The sequence below is a fragment of the Dioscorea cayenensis genome, chromosome 4, assembly GCF_009730915.1.
Source record: "Dioscorea cayenensis subsp. rotundata cultivar TDr96_F1 chromosome 4, TDr96_F1_v2_PseudoChromosome.rev07_lg8_w22 25.fasta, whole genome shotgun sequence".
NCBI classification, from domain to species: Eukaryota; Viridiplantae; Streptophyta; class Magnoliopsida; order Dioscoreales; family Dioscoreaceae; genus Dioscorea; species Dioscorea cayenensis.
Window position 1 is genome coordinate 21,817,255 of NC_052474.1, and position 26,631 is coordinate 21,843,885.

The following is a 26,631-nucleotide window of genomic DNA, read 5'->3' on the forward strand; positions in this document are numbered from 1 at the left end:
TAAATATTATTTCAAAATATCTAATCCCTAAACTATATGTGCATCTCTTCTATAATTATATATCTAGCAGATTCATATACTTTATTAATTAACTCTTTATACATGTATAGACATATATATATATATATATATATTCTTCATATATACACTTTATTAATCAATTCTAATTCCGTTTGTAAAACTGAAACTGATTGCTAATTCGTTATTAATCAATTACTAATTATTAGTAACAAAACAAGTATGTTGCTAAATTACGGTTTCTAATTCAACATCTTCTTGTAGTGATACCACTACTTCTAATTCTTCTTCTTCATTATCATCATCATCATCATCATCATCATCTCCATTAGAAACCCTACCACTCTAATGGATGGGCAAGCTCCCTTACATATATCAAAACCTTGCACAAGTCCATGTCCATCTTGTATATAGCTAGCCATGGCAAAAACCCTACCTACCAAGGTCCTTAAATGTGCACTTCCATTAATTATAATTTTTTATAAATATATTTATGTATGTATGTATGTATGTATGTATGTATGTATAGAACATATATGTTATTCATTTGGCCGTCCCTCTTGCATGTGTTCTCCATTGACCATCACAGAGTTGTTGCTGTTGTAGTCTTGTAGATGCACCTCACTTAATTAGTTCCCAGTGTATTAATTACACCAGGTCAATACCTACTGATTGATGCTAACTAGACATGTTTCAATTATATAAAATGTATATAAAGTTGTGGAATTTTTCCCTTTTGACTTTGGATTAATGGCTAGCTAGTCTGTACATGTGAACCTAATGTTTTTTATTGATATATAGAACCTTTTATTATTGCCTTCCGTTTTTCAAAATCTAGTTAAAATACTCTTTCCTCTGATCAATCTAGTTGAATACATATATATATATCACTAACTTAACAATTAAACTGAAAACCCACATTAATTTCCCAAAAATTAAATTCAACAATAAACCATGCAGAAGCTTTGGATCAGGTACGTACTGATCACCAAAATATGGCAATCACGTGCATGTGCCATGCATGCAAATTAACCCCCATGCACATATATACGTAAACCTTCACCTTCTCCTGATCACAGTAAACATTCCCCACATCTTGAAAACAATTAAGTATATATTGGAACTGCATTCATTTGTGGTGAGACTGAGCATGCAGAGTTGTTAACTTGTGAGTGAACCATTGCATGTGTTGGTAATTAAGATATGATTAGGAACTTGGGGTGCTTTATATATGATGAACTTTGTGGGGGTTGAAGTTTATTGGAGATGAAGGTAATTAATTAATCAGAAGAATATAACTTGCATTTTCTTTTTACAATTTTTTTTCATTTTATGTTTATTTTTATTTTGATGAAATTAAATTATGAAATAGTTGGTTCATGAAATTTTATCATACACACACACACACCCTTTGTATTTTGATTCATTTCTATCTGCATCCATATTAAAAAAAAAACATATAAAAATGAAAATAAACATTTGGGAAAAAAAAACAACAATAATACATGATTTTGCAACCTGACACACATTGAAAACAGGCGAAAAAAAAAAGACAGACATCATTTTGAGCTTTCAATCAAAATCCTCAAAAGATATAAACAAAAGACTCTTTAAAACTTTGCTGACTTTACAAGCAATTACATGAAAACACCACTCATGCATGTTCTTCAACAAACTCAAACAAACACCATATTACAATTACTAGATCAACACCAACTTACTAAAGAATCAACAGTAAAATGAATAATGAGAAAAATTTGTGCAAATTCCGGCACCTTTCTTTTCTTTCTTTCTAGGGACATATATAAACCGGCCATACATGTGACGGTGTATGTACATAAGAAAGTTCAAGGTTTAGCATATTCTGTACTCTGGAGAAGAAAGAAATTAAACACTCCGGCTTCTCCTCGACTTGTATATGAAAAGGGAAATATTTCCGGCCTAACGTATTTTACTTCAAGAACATTGCAAGTGGCTCAAGTCATGAACCACATCGGCCGTGCTGCTTAAGTGTACAAAGTCGGCCCTGTGGAGGAGATTTGATTGGGTGCCTGTGCCTTCGGAATCCCCTTTTGTTGTACTGGAGGCTGAGGTTAATAAGCAGTGGCGCACACGGACCCGATGCGTTTTGGCGTCAGTTGAGCAACAACCGGTAATTTTCACTAGTAATATGGCTTCCTTGTCCCTTGTATCTTCGCACCACCAATTTTGAGCAATTCCATCTAAAAACTCCTCCTTTGTGAAGAAATCCTCATGACAAACGGAAACTTCCACCATTTGACTAGGCTTTATTATACCAGTAGCTGGAAGAATCTGTTAAAAAAAATCAACATCTTTTGGTGATTCCTCATAACAATGTTTGAAGGTAAAATAAAATTAGATAAAGAGTCTGGGCATGCTTTATGATGTAAAATCCAACACAAACATAACATGCTTGCAAATGATTTTGTTATAGATGTATATATAAGCAAAGAAGTATATGATAATAACTATAATCAAATAGAGATCCATTGTGACTGCAACAACGTTTCAATTATAAAACAAGATTTATGAATCAAAACATATTATCTGATAACTAATACTGAGTGGAATAAAAGGTCTCACAGTTTTGCTTCTTTCGCTAGTCATTGCAATAAAATAGGCTGTGATCAGATATGAATAATATCTCGATTTTTGTTTTCTCACAAACAAACAATGTAGAAAAGGAAAAATAAATAAATAAATACTTTTGATGTATGAAAAAAGTTAAATTCATTAGTTCTCTCAAGAGACAGAAAGAGAAATCCCAACCAGCGAGGAGGTAACATGGCTTTAGTTAGTTTTCAACTAGTTGTGTTTATACAGACTCTGCCCAGGCCAACGGATTGAATTGTGTTTATTTATATTATGTAGAGTTAAAATTTGACACAACCACTACATCAAAAGACTATCCTTGTCATGTAACATAAACTACTTTATAAGAAAAGTTCATGTGCAAACTTTTGAGTACAAGTTATGCATGGGCTTTCTGCATGTATGACCAATTTGTTTATAGACCATGAAAATGTTTATTACTAATATACGACAACAAACGTTCATCTTATGCACAAGTACTGAGTGAAGTTCTCCATTACCACTCACCTGTTACTGTACAAAAAATGAATTCCCACAAAAATCCTTAATTTTAACATTTCCATGTATACCAGGAAAAAAAATCAAATGGATGAAGAGATGTGGACTTTAATAAAGTTAAGTACTTTTCGGTCATTTATGAAGTCTAGTATGAGCAGAAATATGGTTGAATCCTGTAGCATAGATAGACAGAAAGATATGGCCTAAAACTTCAGACTTGCACACAAACTGCAATTTTGTGAGGGTAAAGGATAATATACAGCATTTTTTCAAAGGTATATACACAAATATGGATTTATATCCACAGGGGTATATAAATCAAAGAGACCTACAAAATGTCTTTATCGGAAGTAATTTTTCGAATGCCTTAAGCTTGACACAAACATGTTATGACCCAACACAAATTGCAACCACTAGTCTATTCAATCAATTAAAGACAAGATGTTTGTGAATATTATCTAAAACAGTATCGGAACACCCTGTGTTCATAAGTAATGGATGTTAAGCAAGCAAAAATTCTAAGCAGCACTAATTGATGACCACTTGGTGCACAAGTGAGAAAACATAAAATCCTACCTGTAACCAATGAGGAAAGCCAAAAGAGCCTCTCACAAGTGGTTTTGATGTTTGTCCATCCTCCATGGTGGTAAACTGCCCTTCACATAGGATTTCAAACACTGCTTTGTACTTGTCAGATTTATTAGTGATCCGAAGGATGGAAGAGTCTTGGTTTTGCAGAATGATGTTGTTCGTACTCACAATAACATCAGGCACGCTGCATAGTCTTTCAAGCAAAAATCTTACTTTTTTATTCCTAAAAATTATTTCTCCAAACTCTCTCCTTCTAATCAACTCATCCGCATGAGCAATTTTCACGTGGAATATGCATCTTACAGGTTTGTGATCACTATCTGTCACATCCATGCATGCATCATACCTGATGAAGCAATAATTTTAATACTGTGAGTATCATGAGTACATTTTCAGAAAAGAATGCACTGCTCAAGCTTACTGTGAGATTGAACAAACAACAGAGCACTCTAGTGAACATTCAGCTACTGAGAATGATCGGCTGTCACGGTACAGGATTCTATCACACCAAGCAGGAATTCGTTTCTTCTCGCTGGAATCATATCCTTCAAAATGGAATGTAAACCACTGTTAATACTGCATTTTTTTTTTTAAATAAAACACAGGTAATTGCACATAATGGCAGAAGTTTTCCAAACTTAGATTTGGAGATGAGCTTTTCAGAATGTTCCTTTTCATAGAATTAAACGTAAAAGAGAACAGCACACACCAAGTAAAAATCCATCACAATAGAAGCATACCTGAAAGACCTGCTTGATTCCTTTCAAATTTGTATGTAGGGGGGAATTTTATCTGTCCTTCACGCATTCCTTGAAAGACTTTGCCTGCTTTCATTTCTGCACGGAGCTGATCCTTTTCTCTGAGCCAGTCAAAACATCTTTGAGACACAAAGTCCCTGGCTTCATCATAAGTAATACCATGAAGCCGATAATTAAAATCACCAAGAAATACAACCATGTCTGCTTCTGCCAACTCAGGTCTCCCATCACTGGACTGGAACCCAGTGGCCTGTCATCATAAAAGTATATATACCTCATCATTAACTAAACCATTTCATTAAAAAAATCTATGTTAATAGCGTTATAGCACAGAACTATCAGAAAGTTACCCACATTTGCTCCTTGCTGTAATGGAGCAGCAGAGGATGAACCTGCACCAAAGATGCCAAAAAATAATGAGTACAAACAGGTTGCAACTATCACATGCTTGTAACTGATTGGAATTATATATTGCACAATTCAGATAATAGAATCCAATTCAACCCAGACAAATGACGAGGGATGAAAGCTGAAGCAACCTCATAAAATAAAATAAAATAAAAACAAGAGACAAAGATGACCTGATGGTCGGCTGAATGTCATTGTTCGATATACGTGATCGAAGTCAGCATTCCTTCGACCAACAGCTTCCAGGTGAGCAGCAAAATGGCAGTTCACAAAGCACATTACGCGGTCATACACTCTCATCCTCAAGCCCACAGCACCCTGCAAAACACAGCTAAAATATGATGTTGATGCATAAATGGAAATGGCCTGAAGATCATGTCAGCAACAAAAATAAACCAGAAGCATATAGCTTAAAAATCAAAGAAAAAAAATGAAAGATGACAAAAATGGCTTTCCAAGATATTACTGAAAGAAAGGAATCTGAAAAATAATCATTTGTCACAAGATAAACATTACCAATAATGTACAAACCATCAAGTAAATGAATCAGAGTCTAGAAACCTTATCAGCAGAGTTCATATAGTCATATAAAATGAAAGCATGTGTGTGCATGAACGCACGCACACACCATCGAAAGCAACCAACATACATCAAAGTGCATGCGCGCCCATGCATGTGAGTGTGTATGTGTGCACGCACATATGACAGAAAGAATTTGGTCTAGATAGAGAAAGAGAGAAATGTTGAAAAACCAAAACAAATCTGGCAAAGTGGAGATTTGTTTAACACTTATCAGATCACAAGGCTGAAATTAGACTAGCTTGAAAAAGCTGGAATAAGGAAGAAAACATCCAGGAATGTGGGGCAACAAAGTGTGATACAGAAACAGGTTACACCCTGATCCGTATAGAAGGAATTGACTTTCATTATCATAGGCTATCTCAATATTTTGATGGCTCAGACCCGCACCGAGTATTGAGGTGAATATATGTTGCTACTGATATGTGTATCAGTTTTAAGGCATGTCATGCATATTCCAGAATATGAAATGCAAACGCAAGGTTTGATTAAAATCTAACAATACAAAAAGCAAATCTAAATGACTACCAGATTACATTTCTCTATACTATCCCAACTAGTTCCATATACCAAATCTAATCATTCTAAACTGGCCCTTGGTCAGGAAAAATCTCCCTATTCATATCTGACATGATATGGAAGTTTTGCTAGCTTTACCTTATTTTATACTAACAAGGAAGCTTTCTTTTGCTGTATGTAAATAACAGAGCAATAATGTCTTATAAAAACAGTTCCTGATAACAAACATATACTGCTTTAAAAACATTTCCATGCACAAACTCATTTAATGTTATTTGATTTTTGCATGATGAATTACCACTAAGAAGCATGCTTCAACTCTAAACTTAACTCCTGTAAATTCCTTCAAACTGTCATTCTAACAATAAAAATAATATGCATTTGAGAATAACAGCACTAAAAGTTATACCTTGTTGCCAATTGCTCGCCCAAACCCACAAGGGACTGCTGCAGCATCAACATCACCGATATATGGGCTAAGTTTCTTTCTAGCCCTGAGGGAACGTTTGCATGGGTAGAACATCAACATGGTTAATGCCTTAAAGAAAAAATCAAACTACAGAACCATAAGACTATCATACAAACTCAAATCGGAAAGAGCATTAGGATATTGGGATGGCTTCAAGCAAGATGCTCACCATGCAGCAATAAGTAACCCTGCCAGCTGTCTGGACCCAATGCGCACAAAAGAGGATCCCTCATCTAAAGTCTTGTCTATTGCACTCAACCACCAAAGTCCATTAGCACTGCCCTCTAGACCTACCTAAAATGAGAGCAACACCCTCAGTACCAAAATCACAAACAGAACAAAACATCAACCCAAGGAAAAAAAAATTAGATAATACGCCAAAGCACCAAATTATCACACAAAATCCTTGGGTTTTGAAGATTGGTACAGCATTTTAAAGAGACTAAATGCATTCAAGAAGTTTAAACAATGCATTGTAGTTTTAGTTACTCTTTCGCCTTTGCTCATTTCAGTAATTTCCTTGATTGGTTGGGCCCACAGTAAGTATATACTGTATGCCTCAACTTGTTCAAACCTCTACAAACCAAATACCAATTTTGAATAACTTAGGCGTAGGAATAACTCTTTTCACAGAATGTAATTCATTAAATGAAAAAAATTATTAATTAATAATTAAAAATGTTATTTATTGACAAGAATCAACCATTAATTGTAAATATAATTTTTACAAAGTGTTTATTTTAATCAATATTAAGTCAAATTTCTGTCAAATTGGGATAAAGTTTAGCCTTCAAACCAAAATCAAAGTTCAAAATCTCAGATCCCAGTTATTTCAACTTATTCCAACCCCAACTCCAACTCGCACCACCATGGGCTCTAATGTCAGTCATGTTGGTGTGCATCGCCCACAAGGAAAAGTGTCGTTAGAATGGGAATCATATGCCATATAATATTTACATCACGAAGGCAGAGTGTCACTATGATGCAAATGGCAATAGAAAACCCCAAATTCAAGAACTGCTCAATTGTATAGTCACAAGCACATCGTGAGACCAGCAAACAGCGTGGGCGCCTACTTTTGGAGGAAGCAGAGCACACAATACAAAGGCAACCAAACCTCAAAAATGAGCAAGGTCATCACAAAGCATGTGACAAGAGTAAATAATATCACCAGCCACATGTAACACAAGAAAAAGTTATACAATAGTGCCACAATAGTTGAGATTCAATGGGTCACACAAGACATAATCAGATTCGGTTCAGTATTGGTAGATTCTAAGTAGCTTCCTAAGAATGTGTTGTGTACAGTATCATAGGATAAAATGAGTAATACATAGGTGTCCCGCAGGCAGACTATATACAGGGTGCTTCATGATTGTCCTTGATGTGACATGAACAATAAGCTTAGCATTGGAAGTTACAAATGCCCAAACACACTATGGTATTGGCCTGTGGTCACTTATCTACATAAATAATTTTGTGCCACACCTATGACCTATCAATGAGGGACAGAGATTGAACAAGAAGGAACACTTAGGTCTTTGGTTGAATTTATGAAGTAATTTCATGATTTACAAGATAAATCTAATAAAAGACTAAATAGAAGGCTGACTCTAGGACAGAATATGAAGAATGCGCATGGAAAGGCACACAAAGGGCGCAGTATGAAGAATAAAAAAAAAAAGGAAAAGGAAAAGGGTGTAGATTGGACAAATTAGCCAATTGTGACCTCATTTGAAATGAAACTAAAATTAGCCCACAATATTAGATGAATACCAATAGAAGTGTATTCTTTTTGTAACTTTTCCAAATCATAGTGCAAAACATTATTCTTGGTGCCTGGCTTTTTCCACTTACTTACATTAACAAGGGTAGCAATATGCAGGGAAAAAAATTCTATATGAGAGTGTACCTATGAGGCAACAAAAACGAATAGTGAGAAAAGATGGAGCAGAAATAGCTTACAGTTTCTTTTGCCGCAGCCATTGCAAGAACGCCAGCACCCATTTCCACTTCTTGCAAACCAACAATGACCAATTCAACTTCTGATGCATTGGATCCCAACCAAGATATAAGTGAATCATGAGATGCTCTTTCTTGACCTACATTCCAAGTGCCAGCCAATATCTTAAGATTTTCTAGATTTGTGTATGATGATTCTTTGCTGGACAACTCTGCTCGCAAGATACCATCAAGAGGGCCTGGTGAAGTTAGGTTCCATCCCCGGATACCACCATGGCTAGCTAATGTGAAAATATAAGAACCTGCAGCTGCCATTTTTATAATTGGACTGCTATGTGCAACCCATGTTCCAACTAAATTTCCTTCAAGATCCAACACCTGGACACTGCCATTAAGGTAACCAACCCACAACCGTGTCCCAAAAGCACAAAGACAAAGGATAGGAGAAGAATGATGTTGAAACTCCTGCAGCCGAGTCCCATTTCCATCCCACTGGACAACTGAGCCATTTGTGCAGCCCATCCAGATTGTTCCATCCATCGAGATGGTCATGGCTTCAGCTCTCCTATCTCCAAATGCTCCCTTGACTGCAACTCTCCGAACAGCATCCGCTGCTCCCATCAAGGCATTACGTGAGCGTTGGAAAAAGCCAAGAGCACCTTGGGCCTTTTCTTTCTTTGATGACGAAATAATCTTCAATTTCATTTCATCGTCTGAATACAAATCCTGCATTACTGAGGCTTCAACCCTATTCTCAATTTGGCCATCTATGCCAAACACTTTCAGAAGTTCCTTACTTCGAGAATCCCTACAGAGATGAACAAGACTTACTTTTCATAGGGTGAAAGTAGCTGGGATAGTCATCTCAAATAAAATAATAATTACAAGATAGTAGTGGTTATTTATCAAAAACAAAATAATGAGAAAAGCATAGAATAATGACCTACCATAGGGCAAAGGAGAGGTGACCACCACTCCATACCTTAGATCTAGAATTATCAGACAACAAGAACCTCACATCTATAGCAGGCAAGTTACAGACACCACCAACAGTGACCTGATTCCTAAGGTCAGCATATGACCTTTCCACTACTAAAGTAGCCATATGCCGTTCTTCTTTTGGTAGAGAAAGAGCTTTTTCAATGGATTCCCATGGCCAGACCTTTATAGTTCCATTTTCTGATCCTGACCACAGATCACCTGAAAGATTTTGTGACCAAAAGGAAAACTACATTAGAATAACCGATACACTAAGGGAGCAGAACACGAAGCCACGAACACAACAAAGACTTGGCGACAATTTTTTTAAAAAAAATAGAGTAAAGAGCTTGTGCTAATATCAAACCAAACACCTTGAGATACGAACCAGTGTGGAATTTAAGGTGTATAACACACTAGAAAGAATAGAATATATATAAAATACTCATGAGCTGGAAAATTTTTTGCCATTGCCAACAAACAAGATAGGGTTAAGTTCACATTATCGTCACTAATACTCTTGAAAATTAATTTGGTTTACCAAAAAAAAATTAAAAAAAGGAAGAGTATATCGCAGACAAAAGATGAAAGTAAGACTCTTACTTCCTGCAAATGTCAACTAAATACACCTACATTGTAAAGGCAATAACTAATAATTGTCTCTAAAGACCGGTCATGAGTGATGAGTGACGGTATAGGAGTAGCTTCAAGCCTTCAATCATATAGCAAGTTTAGTACCTCAAGTCAAGATAAATTATCAAAAGGGTGCCGAGAAATTATATAACCATTAATCATCTGCTAATTGGATGACATCCCACTGATGGCAGAGTTAAAAGACTTAACAGATGTTGGCTAAGAACATGTTAGTAGTCACAGATGTTCAAAGTAAATTCATAATTTATGCAAGTAAAGAAAATTAATGAAATTAAGGCTTACATAAACTCTTTTGACCATGCATCATCCATTAGATTTAAGGAATCCAGAATTAGTGAAGATCTTTTACGTTCTTGATTTACCCAAAAAAAAAAAGAGTCAATTTTTAATTCTTCCATGCGAGTAAGATTGGAGGTGAATTTAGTTTAACTTCAAGTTGAAAGTACCCTCAATTTCTAATATAACAGAAATAGGGTCTCTGAGTAAAAGTATACTAAAATGAATCCAACAAACCAGAACAAAGGAAGATGGGTAACAAAACAAGATGGGCACTTACTATCTTCATTCAATGAAGACCTTAATTGACATACCGAAGGACTGAATTGAATTTGTAAATGCTCATATGGTTTCAGATTTGAAATTTGAAAGAACTCACGTTACTCATCTATTCCTTTTAAAAGCAATAAAAGGCACAAAAAAAAATAATAAAAAAAAAACTCAGAGGTGAAAAGGACTAGAAGAAAGATGAGATTAAAGAAAACAATTGGACCTAATGAGAACTACTTAATCTCAGTCTTAGCCAATTATCAGGCTTCTTTGCAGACAAACCTTTTCCAGCTCTAAGTCCTGTATAAATAGTGTGAACTAAATTTATACCTGCCTCATTGAATCAGCAATTCAATAAAAGACTTGGATTTATCATTATTGGTTTACTGCAAAATGCAAATCTTATCTGATAATACAAAGTATTCAAGTGATCCCCAAGATAATGAGTCTTTGCTGTTGGAATTAGAACGAAGAAATAATGGTTTAGAAAAATAATTCTGTCATATTCTTCACTCGCTCTATATGAAGGTTACATTTTCTTGATGCATATAGCAGAAAAATGTTAAGAAGCCTAAAGTGGACTTACAAAAGAAGTAAATTACTATCAAGAAACTTGAGATGATTGCAAAGCACATATGGAAACTATTAGAACCAACACTTGTGAGAGCATATATGAATCTCAATAATGATAAGATTGGAATATAGCTCAGCATTTACATATAAAACATCACAATACAACAGAACATACGAATGGTTAAGGTGATTCAAGTTGGTAAAGGTAAAAGGCAAAGAAGAAACTAAAGCACATGGATTGATGGGGCGAGAAAAATAATGATGGTTTAGAAAGAAGAATTCACAAAAACAGAACTAATCAGTGCATGTTCTTGTCCACTTTTGCAAAACTCCAGAACCGAAACCTAATATGGGAACCAAAACTCCATCTGCAAGACTAAAAATTAAAATTTGGTTCTAGAAGTCCACAATTGCAAGCTTTCTCAAGAGGGAATCCTTGTTCAATACCATAATTGAAAGCAATGAATCTCACAACATGGCAAAACAACTTAAAAGTTTCACACCTAACAACTCAAAAAATAACTTCTTTGCCAACTCACAACCTGCAGCGTGAACTCACATGTATATAGCACTTAGCATAATTCCTCAAAAGCATAGCTTCATTCATCCATCAGCGCTCTCATTGATTAACTGAAAAGAAAAATAAAACACTGCTCAAACGTAAAATTCACATGTATCATTACCATAGGAGGTGATAACAATGGATAGAACAGGGCCACGGTGTGCCTGCCAGGAGAGGCCTTCTCTAAAAGGACAGAAATCCTTAGCACCTCCAGGGATTTTCTCCTCAATCCTCCAAGACCGGATCTTGCCATCCTTGTGCCCGGTCCAAACCAACCCACTAGCAGCATCAGAAACAAGACAAAGAGTAGGAGGCGTCTCACAAGACTCCCGGAAAGGCGCGCTCTCTTCATCCCCCCTCCTGACCTTGCAAGGTAAAACCTCACCACCCCACCCCTCAAACACATCCTTCAAGTCCCAGTACCGGACACCGTCCTCAAGCCCCGCCCAGAGCTGGGATCCAGCGGCCGACGCAATAGTCCGGATGAAAGAATTGGCCTGAGTCTCGCGAAGTGGGTGGGGGCGGAGCTCAAGCGAGGGAGGGCGGCCGGGGTGGATGGCAGCGCGGGTGGGGACTTTGAAGATGCCAGTGCCGCCGCCTCTGCCAATGAATTCAGGAAGGACGCCAAGCCCACCTCCAGATTCCGAGATGGCCCGGTCGAGGGTGAGGGAGGGGCTGGAATAAAGGTGAGGAGGAGCGAGAGGAGAAGGGAGTTGGGGGTTGCTGGAGAAGGGATTGAAGGAATGGTCAGTGAAGAGGGGGTCATCGTCGAGGCTGTGATTCCGGCGAGCGGCGGCGGGGGGGCGGACAGGAGAGAGAGGCTGGCTGTAGGACAAAACTGCGCGGCGGTGCTGGGGGTGGTGCTGCTCAGAGGAGTCCAATGGAGGGAGTAGGTCGTCGTCTTCGACGGAGATCCGCGTGTCCATGCGATCGAAACCCTAGAAATCTTCCGATTGGCGTTGGAGAAGATGATGATGGCGATGATGAAGCGAAGAAGAGAACTTGCGAGAGAGAAAGGGCAAAATGGGAATGTTATCTTCTTTTTCCATTGAGACCCTTAAAAAAAAATTTATATATATATATAGTTCTACAATAATTAATCTTATCTTTATCTATTATATCTAAATTATAAAAATTTTAAATATTAATTAAATCGATATTTTTACACACACATATATATATATATACTCTTTCAAAAAAATAAAACAAAATAATTATATTCATCATACATAAATAAAATATATATATATATATATCATTAGTATAAGTAATTTGGGAATTTAAATAAAATTCTATATGTACTATTAATAAAAAAAAAATCAGTTTTTATATAATTTATAGTATATTTTAATAGTGTATCCATTAGTAAAAAATTTTAAAAAGTTATACATGACATTAATGAGATTACCTGTAATAATATCAATGAAAATATTATATGGTTGAAAATATTATGGTAATTTGATATAACGATATTTAATTGGGAATTTTTATTATTGGGAATAATACATTACTGTGTTATAAGATTACCTTATATTTAATAATTTAAAATAGACACTGAATTTGGTGAGTAATATTCTCAAGTTGGTAATGTGATATTAATATTTAGATTAGCATCAGTGCAATGCTAAACGTCTATATTACCGCTAACTAAACTGTCATTTAATATTTAGGGATATACGAGTAAAAACTCTATTAAAATCTTGGAAGATAAAAATAATAATAAAGTTTTACAAGGGTGTATATGCAAGAAAGGAAGCATGATAACATGAAACAAGAACAAAAGTGAATGCAGAGAAAGCACGGCGTTGCACGGTTGACTTGGTAACCAAATCATTCTCCATTGAAAACGAACGTGCCAATAAGTAATTATTTATTTATTATTATTATTATTATTTAAAAAATTTAGTAAACCATGCATTGCCATATTTAAATATTTAAAATTAAAATAATGTTCAGTTTAAGCAGACATGACATTCCTATTATTTTATTTATTTAATATATTTAAAAACTTCATTTTGTTGGTAATATATCATTGACAATGTAAATCAGTCTTAATTAAGTATTTATCTCTTTGGCATGATTGGTTTAATCTTGCGAAAATTACTATAAACTCCCTGTATATTTCCATGCTAACCATAGTCTCCCTCTCTCTTTCCATTTGCTTTTTTGACTTTATTTTTAAAATATTTTTATACGTGCTATCAATATCTTAAGAAGATAGATACATGGGATATTTATAATTTTACTTTAATTTGGATTAAAAATAAAAGTTTTAAATAGTTTGAGGAGCATTTGGATTTATATTATTTTTTATTTTTTTATGATTTAATAAATTTGAAAGATTTTAAGAAGTTTTTGAAATTTTTGGTTAATTTTATATAATAAAATTTTTATTATATTTTTTATATAAAGTGAGAAAAGCACTTAAATCCATTACTGTGAGATAAAATTGATCATTCACCCTGAATTAATAAAGAAGAAAAATACCATTTTTTTATTGTGAAGATGATTCTCATTATAATTTTACAAATTCAAACACATTTAAAAATATATTTTTTTAAATTATTGTTTATATTATTATATATATATATAACTTATTTCTTAATAATAATAATAATAATAATAATAATAATAATAATAAAGAAAGGTAAGGAGGGGGGGGGGTGGGACAAGAATTCCAAACAATGAGACCTAACTCATAACCACCACAAAGCACACCTGTCAAAATGTACTGGCAGTGGACCAGGGACCAGGACAGCAATATTCAATCATTCAACAACAAAATGCCCTACTTTTTTTTTTATCTTCTGTTCTTTCATTTCAAAACTATATAAAATTAATATGTTTCTCAATTACAACAATTATTTATTTTTTTATTTGTTATTTTTTTGGTATTACATGCACTGAAAAATATCCTTAATTTTTTATATGTATCAAAAGGGAAAAAAAAATTTACTTTCCAATATTTTATTGTCAACACAGTTGACTAATTTAATATTAAAAAAATATCAATATTTTTTAATGAATTTATATGAATTTTGTCAACATGGTTGTGCAAACAAAGTTTAGAAACATAAAAACATTTACAATTACAATTGCATTGGGAGGTCAAGTAGAAAAATTATAGATAACCACCGGCCTAATAGCCTAGTGGTATCGGGTCCCCAAGAGCTTCATGGAGGTTGAGTGAAGATGCTGTGGAGCGATGCTCTGGCGTCTGTCCTTGACTTCCCCAATGGGGAGACCGTGATGTTTATCGTCCTGTGTAAAAAAAAAATTATAGATATTTTCAAGGGTATACACAAACATATATAGGGATCATTATGGCAATTAAAATTTAAGGTTCATTTTGAGGGTTAAATTATAATTTTAAAACAAAATTTAAAATATTTATATAATAATAATATGATTTTTAATGAGGGTGGCGTGGTGTAGTTGGTTAACACAGGGCGACACGCCATTTAAAGATGCTTACTAATATTAGTAAGTGATTTATGAGTTAGTTCAAATATCACATTTCTTTTTTTCCAATAATAGAGGATAGGATCTAGCATGCTCACATGTCATATGGATGATTAGGACATTAGCAACAACTATGCAAAGATTATTCTGGTTATTTATTTCAATTTTTTAAATTAAAATCAATATATATTATTTTCAATATTAATTTACATGTTTAATAGAATGCACAAGAAAATGTCCACAAATATATTATCTCAATTCCATAATTTGCAATTTGTAAATACAATCAACAAAATCCTATTAACGGTAAATAATAATAAATATTAAAACTATAAATAATAAAAATATGAAATTAGAAATTTAAAAATAAACCATAGTACCTCCAAATACCAAGAAAATATATATTTTTTTTAATTTAAAAAAAATCCATTTGAATTTTCTCTCTGAATATAAGCCACAGCCATCACATGACTGTCCTGCACAAACTGCAAGTAACTGCATGCTTACTAAGCATTCTCAAACACAATATAAACAACTCTTCACTATTTGGTAACAATACATATATAGAGCATCGATCCTCTACGCACGTTCACATATTCGTAATCTATGAACATTGCTATGGGCCGTTGAATTTTAATCCAACGATTCTGTACTATTTAATAAACAACAACACTATACTTATAAATAGTGTACAGTAAAAGGTGAGATGAACAGTGTTTTCCAAAATTATCTAGAAAGTCTCCAGAAAATGAATCTCAGGACGTCCTTATATAGCTGTTAGATCACCAATCTAACGGTTACTATTTCATTATTAAAACAACCGCCATTAGATGATGATTTAATAGTTGTTGTGAAACAATCTAGATTTTTAAATCTAGATACGTTCCTAAATTACCGGTACAATATATATATATTGAAGATTTAAGCAATCGATTAAGGGAACAAAAGAAATCCATACCTGATAATCTTGAAGAGAGTGCCTGATCAGGAATGACAAGGAAAACTAGTGACAAATCAGAGAATGTTTTGGTTAGTACATAGAATACATTATCAGAATGCAGTGCAGCAAGTAAAAATAATCCACCCATCAATTACAACAGACTTGATACAACATAGTACAAGCAAAATAGCTTTGCCACTAACTCTGGGTTTGGGCATAACTGATGTGCAGCAACAGTGGTTCTGAACATCTGGAATAAATGGTCAAAGAATATACATCAGAGGTGATCAATTAGATTGTGGCATCATCTTAGTTGCCGGGATATCTGCAACTATCTGCTCACTGTATCATCCGTGGATGACTCGGATGCAGAATCATCGATGTTTGAGTTCGAGACGGTTTCAGATGAGCTCCCATTTTCGCTGTCGGATGACATTGCTCGGTCTTCGACTGGCCTCTTCAAATGCCAATACATTATGCTTGCTGTCAGTGTAAGCATCATCTTTTGATTCACCTGGTTAAATATGCCATCATTTTTGCATGCAAATTTATTAGTCTATACAAAGAACTCAAAGACTTTTTTTTTTTTAATAATAATAAATAAATATAATTCATTGATTGATTTACCTCCAGTATGTCCTCTGGAAGCAAGAAAATTGAGCATCCAAGCTTCCTTGCTACTGAGATAATGTAAGTGCCATTCATTCTTTTCTCTTCATCTGCATTAAAACAAAAGATAGGTATTTTGTAACACCATAAAATTCTCAATGACATACTTGCCTCATTGGTAAAACTCAAAGTTTAGCGGTTAGCAGTGGACAATGTCCAAAGTTCAAGATCCCTAAGATAATTACAGTAGAACCACTAAGAGTGCCTCAAGAGAGGCTGAAAACCTTGTTGGCAGAGACCAAGAACTAAAACTGCATTAGAGGAAGCCAAGTTTTAATAAGTACAACTCTTCTGGATAACTCCATCCCATCATGAGGATTTGTATAATCTAATATTTCCTTTTGCAAGGCAATCTGCAAAAACAAATCTTTTGCTGAAATGCACCAGTCATTCATCCATGAGTCTTCGAAGCTCACAGCATGGCAACTTACAAGACGATAATGTGTTATGTAATAGGCCAGATAATGTATGAGTTAATCAACACCTCATTTATATTATTATGATGAACTTCCAAGTTTCTATTATGGCAAGATTTAGCATATTTTAAGCCACAGAGGGGAATCACCTTTTAGCAGCCAAACACAACAGTAGTATTGTTACTGCATCTCAAAAGCATAATCAATGTGTGCAGATCTCAGAAAGCATGTAACCAAATGTAACAGATTGTCAGAACTATCTATTGATTCCAATGTGACTATATGGTTGACCTTCATATAAATCATATTAAATTTCTATGCTGAATAATAATAATAATAATAGGAGATGGCCATCAACCAGAAAGCAAAAGAAATAAATAAAGGACTGTCTCTGTCTGAATTTTACATAGCTTACCACTGTCTCCTCTAGTCACAAGACTCCAATTCACAACTTGAGGCTCCACTGCAGTAAGCAACTCCAGGAAGAAAATGCCATTGGAAAGCTTTTTGTCCTGCAGTTTCAGAAAGACCATCAACAATCACCCTCCAAGCTAAAAGTTGAAATTTTTTGTAAAGATTTAAGCACACGTAAGAGGGAGTCAGATCATGATAAGATAGCAGATCTGTGTTAAAATTTAAACCGCTCTTTTTAATTATTATTGTTGTTTTCCTGCATTGTAACCTTTAGTTTCCCTAATTGTTTCCTTGGTGCGAAGGTGAGCCAATCAGCCATCTATTGTGAAGCATGAGAATCTGTTTGCTTTTGAAGGGTCTTTTGCTCAGGAAATAGCCAAAGTTCTATCTTTTCTAATATAAGAGAGGCGTTTTTTTTTCCTAAGCAGCAAGAAATATGTAAAACAGAATGATGCAAGGAAAGAAAATGGAAAGTCTTCTAATGAAGCACGGCAGAAGTTATAGGTGTCAAAAATATGAGCGTATTAAAAAATATTATAGGATGAAGATGAAATGTGCAAACATTGTGAAGAAAGAAGGTAACGAGTAGGAGCGCTAGGGCAATGCCTTTACGGCTACATATGCATTGGCCTCAGCCAATTTTTATAATAATTGTATTATCGATTCTGGTTGTGGTTCACCACTTCACCGGTGTCAAAACAAAGTTTGCTAGTCTTCAAGGGTATGAAGACAATGAAACAATTGTCACTACCCACAACACTATCCATCCGCTGAAAAAGGAAGACACAATCATCTTCAAAGGGAAGCATAAGGAGCCTATCACTCACCAAAGTGTTCTTAATGTGCTAAGTATGAAAAAGAATATCTTATCAGTGGTAAATGCCATCAACATGGGCCATTAAGTTGTCTTTGGTCCAAAAGATGTGAAGTTTTTGAAGAACGTCTCCAAGTTACAAGCATATGTCGTCCACACTAATAAAAGTGTAAATGATCTCTTTGTTCTCTAAACTTCTAGCACTAGCTCTGGTGCACTAACCAATAACCCTACATCAATTAATTTATTAAATATGAATTTAATTGTATGAACCTAAATCTTTCATCCTATCAACTTGAGCTTATTATTTGATTAGTTTACAATGTAGTTAATAAAAATAAACTAACATGTACAAAGAAGTATATTAGAATAATAAATAGTCCTACAAAAAATTTATTTAATAAATAAGGATCTAAAATAATATAAGTTTTGAGTCTCGCATCTTATTAGCTTTGACTTTTTAGATTAAATAAGACCAGGATGACAAAATCGCGAGAATAATGAAAAATACAATTCCCAAATCCAAATCCATCCCAAACCAATTTATTACTTTTATTTAAATTTTAAACCCATCGAATATGAAACCCGTCACAAACCTACTAAACCGGTTTCCATTTAATATGTAAAGCAGAAAAAACTTAATCATATTTCTTTCCAAAATTAACACTAGTTTATTTTAAATAATCATCGTTATAACCTTAGCAAATTTTAGTATATCAATCTTAAAATTTAAAAAAAAAAAATTTAAACAAAATTTCTTCACTAAATAAAAGAGTTATAAATTACTGAATATTTTTTAATATAAAAAATACATAATGCAATGCATTTATATAAATCAAATTATCGAACAAAATCAATATGAATTCCTAAAACTCTACAAGTCATGATTATAAAATACACGGCAAGGGAAGCATTAGGGGAAGGTCTTTCAATGCCTTAGTTCTTCCCTAAACTGGTGGTTCGCTGACCAGGTGGAGGGACGAATGGAGCCTGAGGCACAGAGACCTCATTCTGAACTGGAGAGGGTGAGACGAAGATGGTGTTTCGAAACTAGTAAATATTGTCAACTAATTAGTACAAACTATAATATTCAAACAAATATTGTACACATATAGACTAATAAAAAAATGAGAAACAAAAAACTACCTCAAATATTCAAGATTTCAAACCCCACACTCCGCAATAATAGAAGAAAATTAAATATAATTGCTTTTTTTAAAGTTTGGGTTGAATATGAGAAAATTTCTACAAACACATATTTGAAATAATAATATACAGATTACAAGAAAGCAAGTATTTATATTGAAGTAACGCAGCTAAAGATTTTCAAATAATAATAGTACTTAATTAAATATTCTATATATAGATAGATGTATTATATAAACATGCACATACATTGATACATATATATATAGTGGTATATATATGGAATACGTAAATAATTGCTATATATATATATATGCAGGTTTGGAATTCAGGTACCCAAGGTCAAATCCTAAACACATCCCAAAATCCGCTCTAATTTTAATTTTAACTTTGAGATTCTAATAGGTTTGTCAAACGGGACCTATTAGAGTTCAGGTAGCCCAGGTATATATATGGAATGCTTAAATAATTGCTATATATATATATATGCAGGTTTGGGTTTCAGGTACCCAAGGTCAAATCCTAAATGCGTCCCAAAATCTGCTCTAATTTTAATTTTAACTTTGAGATTCTAATAGGTTTGTCAAACAGGACCTATTAGAGTTCAAGTAGCCCAGGTACTCATCACATCCATAAAAATTACCAACCATAAATAAGACTCAAATAATACATATGAGGTGCGCATATAAAATTATGCTATAAGTGTCTACTAATGATAAAGCTTCTTTTTGACATATTAGATTTGGAAATCTTAGTATGGAGAAATTAAAGTTGATTGTTCCTAAAAATCTTGTCTATGAGCTGCACACTTCATTGTTCTAACCAAAGGATCATGAATGTGACTACTGTCAACATGAGAACACATACAATGTTCCATTTAATAAATCTCACACTAGATCTTCAATACCCTTGAGCTTATCCATAGTGATTTAGTGAGTGCAACTCATACACCATAATTCTCTAGAAACTAAGCTTTTGCTCAAGTTCTTTTAGGGTGTTATCGTCTAGGGCTAGGATAATGGACTTAAGACTGAACGGAAATTATTTTGAAGAGAAAAGTTCTAACAAGTTTGACTGAATTTTGACTAAATTAATACTCATAAAAATTAAAAACTTAATATTAAATTTTTACTTTTCTAATTGACATTAAAATTTTGATGGGAGAAATTCTATATGGAATTTGCACAAATCAGAAATGTATAATACCTTGAAACTTTCCATTCGAGAGTGCCTTCCCGAATCTTTAACCTTGCAATTTGCCCACTTCAATATATCTGCATCTGTAATCTCTTTTCCATGAGAATGGCATTTCAAGTTCTTCAAAAGTTGGAGGATGTTGTACCGCATTAATTGCCACAAAAAAGCTGAAGGGAGATATATGAGTCAGAAGAAAATTTAAAATTAGAGGCATATGTTGCTGTAAAATATCACTGCCAATGGAAGTTTGAACAATCAATCTAGTTTTAAAAACCAAGTTCTTATTTTATATTTTTTAGGTGCAGTCCGATCACATTAAGGTGCTAGTATAAAATTTTGAGCGGAGGAATGGAAACTTACCTAATATTAATTTCTTGTTTCCTTGAACAATATCATTCCCCGCAACATTAACAAGCGAAAATTTTAACTGCTTCCCTATTCTTATAACTTGATTACAATTTTCCACTTTCTTGAATGGCATTTTGATAGGAGGTTTATTAGCAAACTTCCAACAGACTACCCCCGGTGAGGCTTTGTCAATGGCCTCCAGAAGGACCCATCTGCAAAGATATACAATGATGAATAAGCATGGCCAGATGATTCTGCCAACTAGAATGTTCTTTGTACTTAGCTCAAGAAAATCACAAGTACAAAATACAAGATAGAGATAATTTACCCATCTCGAAGATCTTCAAACACATTATTTATATAAGTTGAAATGCCAAGACTGTTGATCCATAATCGAAATGATCTTTCTTCTCTGGAAATTTGTGCATCATCTGGCATTGATTCTAGAAATGATATTTGCTTCATCTGTGAAGATAACCCATTCCTACATACAAAGAATAACATAAGTTTAGCAAAGCCACAAAGCAATTGACTGTAATTGTCATAGTAACATCAAACTTTAATGACCTTTTTTGGTTTGACTCAGATTAAATAAAAAGAAAATTCCTTAACAAACCAAATACAGATTAGACTAGGCATGCAACAAATGAATGTACTTGTATAGTTTACAGTTGTAATACAAGGAACAACTTTTAGATACTTGATGAGTGACAAATTTTCATCCAAGAACATGATCTCACAATTAGCAGATGGATCATTAAAGAGAGGCATTCAATGGCGCCAAAGCAATAATAGTCAAAATATCCTACCAAATCTTCGAGTGTCCAAGCGTATATGATAATACTTCCGAAAAACAAAATAAAATGCTTGCCCCTGAGTCAAATGTATAGGTTTTAAAGATCTAGCTCTAATTCTGTTTTCATTGAAAGAGAAGAAATACAAATGCATCAATGCTCATGGGAATAGCATGATAGATTTATCTGGTATATATAAATGGTCATTAAGTATACAAGACAAATAGAGTAAAATTACACGTTTAGTACATAAAAGAGGTAGATCTCATACTTATAAAAGAGCAACCAAATAACCCAAATCTAACATGGGATTCCTGGGGTGGCCCAACAGCGGTGGATTTCCTACAGCTCTAGGAATTTTTGAGCTTATAGTTATGTGTTTGTGTACCTTTGAAGGGTAATAAGAGTGTCAAGACCAATGAGAATCTATTAGGGTTTTAAAGCTGTCGCACTTTTGTACCCATCTCCATCTCAAGTCTTACAAAGGCCTCATCATATTACTGCTTTTATTACCTATATATCATCAAGTCATTCATTATCAAAATGCGCAAAGTCTGTAACCCACGTTGGTAATAAAAAGTCAGCCTACTCGGTCACTAAGAGAAACTTTCCACAGAGGAAATATTAAATGCTCTATAATGAAAAAATAAATTGAGAGAAACAATGAAATATAATTCTCTATGCAGATAGCAGGACTAATTTATGTGTTGAAAGCTTGAAAGCATAAGATCTACCAACCCATTTCGCCATTTATCTAGGCAAGTTATGTTGAGTACCTAATACTTAAGTAGTTAAATATCATTCAGTAAATGGACTAAACAGATCGTCCTTACCGTTTCTGGAAAATATGAGCAACAAATGCAAGGTTTAGATTTGGTGAGCCTTCCACAATATCTTTTGGGGTCAAGTATCTTTTACAACCCATTCTGTCAGCATGCTCAAGTACTAATTTGGCTCTTTCTAGAGCACTTTTCACTGTCATGCTGGAAGATTTATTACTGTGTTCTGGGGCCAAAACATTTAGTAGACAAGTATAGGCTTCAGCATCCTGGGAAAAAAACGCAAAGAGAAAAACCATGATTACCACAATCAATTGAATTTTCACAATCAATTTTCATATTTCTGTTTATCAATCTATAAGTCTGTCTTGCTTATGGACTGAGAAGCATGAGAAGAAAATGATTTCATCACAAGGTAGAGCTGAGATCATTTATAAAAGACAAAAGCCACTGCCATAGTAGAAGCAAGATGCTTTGAACTAATAAATATTCATCACATCCGTGAACCAACAAGGTTAAAAATGAACCAACGTTCAGGCTTATTTTTGCTGAGACTGCCACCTTATATTTTTTTTTTTTAATAATGGAAATATATCAGATAAATTATGATGGCAAAAAAGAAGACTAAAACTATCAAGATGCCACATTATGTGGTTTTAACAAAACTTCATGTAGGAAGCTGATCGGCAAATACAACCGTATGATTATGAACAATTGGATGGAAACCAGATAAAGAAAACTGTCAAGGATAAAGCTGTCTCTCTCAAAATTACTCCACAAAAAAGACTTACAAAATACATGCGCACATGCACACTGGTCTGTGCAGAAAAAGGAATTATGCATTAGAATGAAGGTAATGTAAAGATAAAATAACAAGAATCCCTAGCTTTGCAGATATTGAATTGACCAACCTTCACGTCCGATGAGAAGTTTGTTATAAGCCTCTTGAAACCCCCTTTTTTAAGTTGAAAATTCATCCATCTGAGTAAAATCTTTTCTGGTGACAGGCTCATCAGCTCCTCTATATCCTGTAGGTCTAAGAAATTTAAATACTAATGTATAAAGGACATGATGATAAGACTTCAGCACCACAAACCAATGGAATAGTGACAAAATTTTGAAGCTACATGTTACAACAGAGGAGATGATAGCCCACCTTACTATCATCAACTAACTCGACCAACTGGGGCGTTCTACTAAGGTTAACATCTGCCAGAAGTTGAATCTGATGATAGCAAGACCATGAGTGTTTGTTAATAGTTTCTTCATTAATAAAACAGTAGCAAACATGATGAGTAACAAGCATATAATCAGGATACCCCAGAGATGTTTTATCATCATCTAGAATGCTGAATCCCAAATATTTCCTATCATCTTTACAAATACTATATGGTAACCACAAAAAAATAAAATAAAAAAATTGTTCCAAAGTCACCATACGCGTATACCTTGATAATTTGAGATATGATGCCAAGGACTAGGTGAGGCTGAAAGAACAAAAGACAACAACTATTAGTGTTCCACAATAGAGTAAGTGACAATGAAAGTCAACAGTTCAAGCAATAGGAAAAAATCATAGGGAAAATAAACTAGTGTATCAATTTAAGGACAACATTAAGCTACAATTAGTTTTGTATTCCTCAAACACAGAGAACAGGTTGCAGCATGAAATTAAACAGCATAGAAAATAAATAAATAATAATAATAATAATAATAATAATAATGATAAATAAATAGGAAGCACCAGAGACCTGAAGTGATCAATGTAAAAAAACGGAATTTTATCAACAATACATCATTCAAAATCACCATGATATATAGTTTCCAGCAAAGAGTGTTACTAGTTTGACGAATTTAGTTCATGCCACGACGATTAATGAAATACCATCTGGATGCACTTTATGTTTCCAGCAAAGAGTATTAACATTAAATAATACAAAAATGGCTAATATTCCTCCTAAAGATCAAGAGGACGGAGAAACCTTTCTGGATGCACTTTATGTTATTCCGGAATACTGTCTTGAACTACAGATTGTGTACATGGTATCTAGTTTGTCTAGAGTTCAATGCACAAATGATTGTGATCCTCATATAGTAATATACCAATATAAAATTCTACAATAGTTTGTTATTTTCAACTAGTATACCTCAGCATTCCATGATGCCCAACTACTAAAAGTTAGCAGTGAACAACAACACACACATTCAATTAGAAAATGTGTATGTTGTACATAAGAACATACCTAGTCCATCGTGTGAAAAATTCTGTCAAAATCAATGCCAAAAGGTTTAACTAAGTCTACATTTTTGTTTATATATGCTCCACAGCAATAACGTTCAAAGCAAGTTTAAAATCAGAAAAAAGAAAATGGATATGGCAAAATTTACCTATGCCAGTAAAAGTGATTTGTGCATTTTAGATCACCAAAAACAAAAACAAAAACAAAAAATTTATGCATAGAATGTCAGAGGAAAGAAAGAAGCATATTCTTATTTCTCTTATATGCAGCTTCAATGAGAAACCATCTGGACTGTCACTTTCACTTCCATCCACATCAACAGAAAAGGCTCCTTCCAAATTCTCACGGCCTCAGGGAATAAAAGAATCGAGTTAAATATCACCAATAAAGAGTATAAAAGATTCACTCACTCTCCCTTCAGCGAGATCCTGAGTCCCAATGTTGACGACAGTACATCCAATGGCCTTGGCAGAGTTGAGGCAAAGGGTATGATTCTCATTCTTCTCCCAAGGATTCAACATTTTCTTCGTATTAATCGTGCGCTCATCAATAGTCCCGGGCACAGCCAGATTGATAAGCTTGCTAAACAAACAACCAAAACCAACTTCAAGCACTTCATCTCTATCCATTCAACACACAAATGCAAGCAAAAATGAAAAGAAACATCACCACAGAAGCACTCCATCCTTGGAGATCTCAAACAGATCATCAGTGAGCGGATCAATAGGGAGATATCTCTTCAAAAACACATCCTCTCCTAGATAATTATTAATATGCGAGACATAAGAAGCCTTCTCAGATTCACTGATAGTATGAAGCAAAGTAGTAGTGGCAGCCTTCAAGAAAGCCGAAGACGAGTTCTTCGCCCCAGCTTGCCCTTGCGTCTTCAAATAAACCTTCCAAAAACCAAACAAAAACATCAAAAAACCAATCAAAAACCAAAACCAAACCCAATCTAAAACATCAATACCCTCAAGAACAGCTCAAAATCCACTTCGCTATCAAGATTCTCATACGATCTCTTCACAAACAAATCCCTCTCTCCCTCACTGATCCCATCACCCCCGATCTTCATCTTCGACATCTTCCCAGCTAGGTCACCAATCTTCAAACCACCACCACCATCATCCTTCATAGCCAAGAACTACAAAAAGATAACCCCCAGTAAGGATTCACCGCCATTACCACCGCCATTGCGATCAAAAGAAGATGCAATGCTTACCTGAGCTTTGAGAGAGCGAAGCTCGACCTGGGTGAACTGGTTCTGGAGCCATGGATCTGAGACGAGGACCCCAACGAAGCCCGCCATTGCCGAGGTTCTTGGAGGCGGCGGAGAGGAAGAGGAGGAGGAGAAGGAGGTGGTGTGATGATGGGATGGTGAGCTGGGGCTGGGGCACAGTGCTGATGAGGAGAAGGAGGAGGAGTAGTAGTAGTAGTACTAAGAAAAGAGAGAAAAGCGTGAGTTTTCGACGGAAAGCGCCAACGGATTTCGTTGAGATTCAAAATTAGGACTTTGTTTTCCGTTTCATCAAGATACGATTTCATCATCATAATCATCATCATCGCACCGTTTAAAAGGCTTGCTTTGTTTGAATGAGTTTTTTTTTTTTGCTAATTTCCCCCTGGAAAATTCAAAATATTTTTTCACTCCCTGATTTTCAAAACTTTCAGGTTTTCAGTAGAG

The 26,631-nt window shown here is 34.5% G+C and overlaps 2 protein-coding genes across 2 annotated transcripts; both read right to left on the reverse strand.

Annotated features, from left to right (window-relative positions):
• Nucleotides 1-1,596: 1,596 nt before the first annotated feature.
• LOC120258404 (type II inositol polyphosphate 5-phosphatase 15-like) lies at nucleotides 1,597-12,769 on the reverse strand. The gene is given in 13 exon segments (XM_039265792.1): nucleotides 1,597-2,331; nucleotides 3,706-3,831; nucleotides 3,833-3,889; nucleotides 3,892-4,066; nucleotides 4,142-4,265; nucleotides 4,461-4,728; nucleotides 4,833-4,870; nucleotides 5,060-5,204; nucleotides 6,394-6,478; nucleotides 6,623-6,747; nucleotides 8,419-9,223; nucleotides 9,363-9,615; nucleotides 11,850-12,769. Coding segments are annotated over 13 exon segments (3,363 nt in total). The 5' UTR covers nucleotides 12,655-12,769; the 3' UTR covers nucleotides 1,597-1,974.
• A 3,412-nt stretch (nucleotides 12,770-16,181) lies between these two features.
• LOC120259438 (fimbrin-2-like) lies at nucleotides 16,182-26,381 on the reverse strand. Its single transcript, XM_039267038.1, has 14 exons — nucleotides 26,170-26,381; nucleotides 25,918-26,091; nucleotides 25,617-25,843; nucleotides 25,358-25,529; nucleotides 24,156-24,194; nucleotides 23,864-23,932; nucleotides 23,619-23,735; nucleotides 22,762-22,976; nucleotides 21,463-21,618; nucleotides 21,147-21,346; nucleotides 20,796-20,953; nucleotides 17,631-17,727; nucleotides 16,758-16,849; nucleotides 16,182-16,644 (listed from the first exon to the last, which is right to left on the reverse strand). Exons 1-14 carry the CDS (start codon nucleotides 26,254-26,256, stop codon nucleotides 16,462-16,464), a joined length of 1,986 nt encoding a protein of 661 aa, XP_039122972.1. The 5' UTR covers nucleotides 26,257-26,381; the 3' UTR covers nucleotides 16,182-16,461.
• Nucleotides 26,382-26,631: the final 250 nt, after the last annotated feature.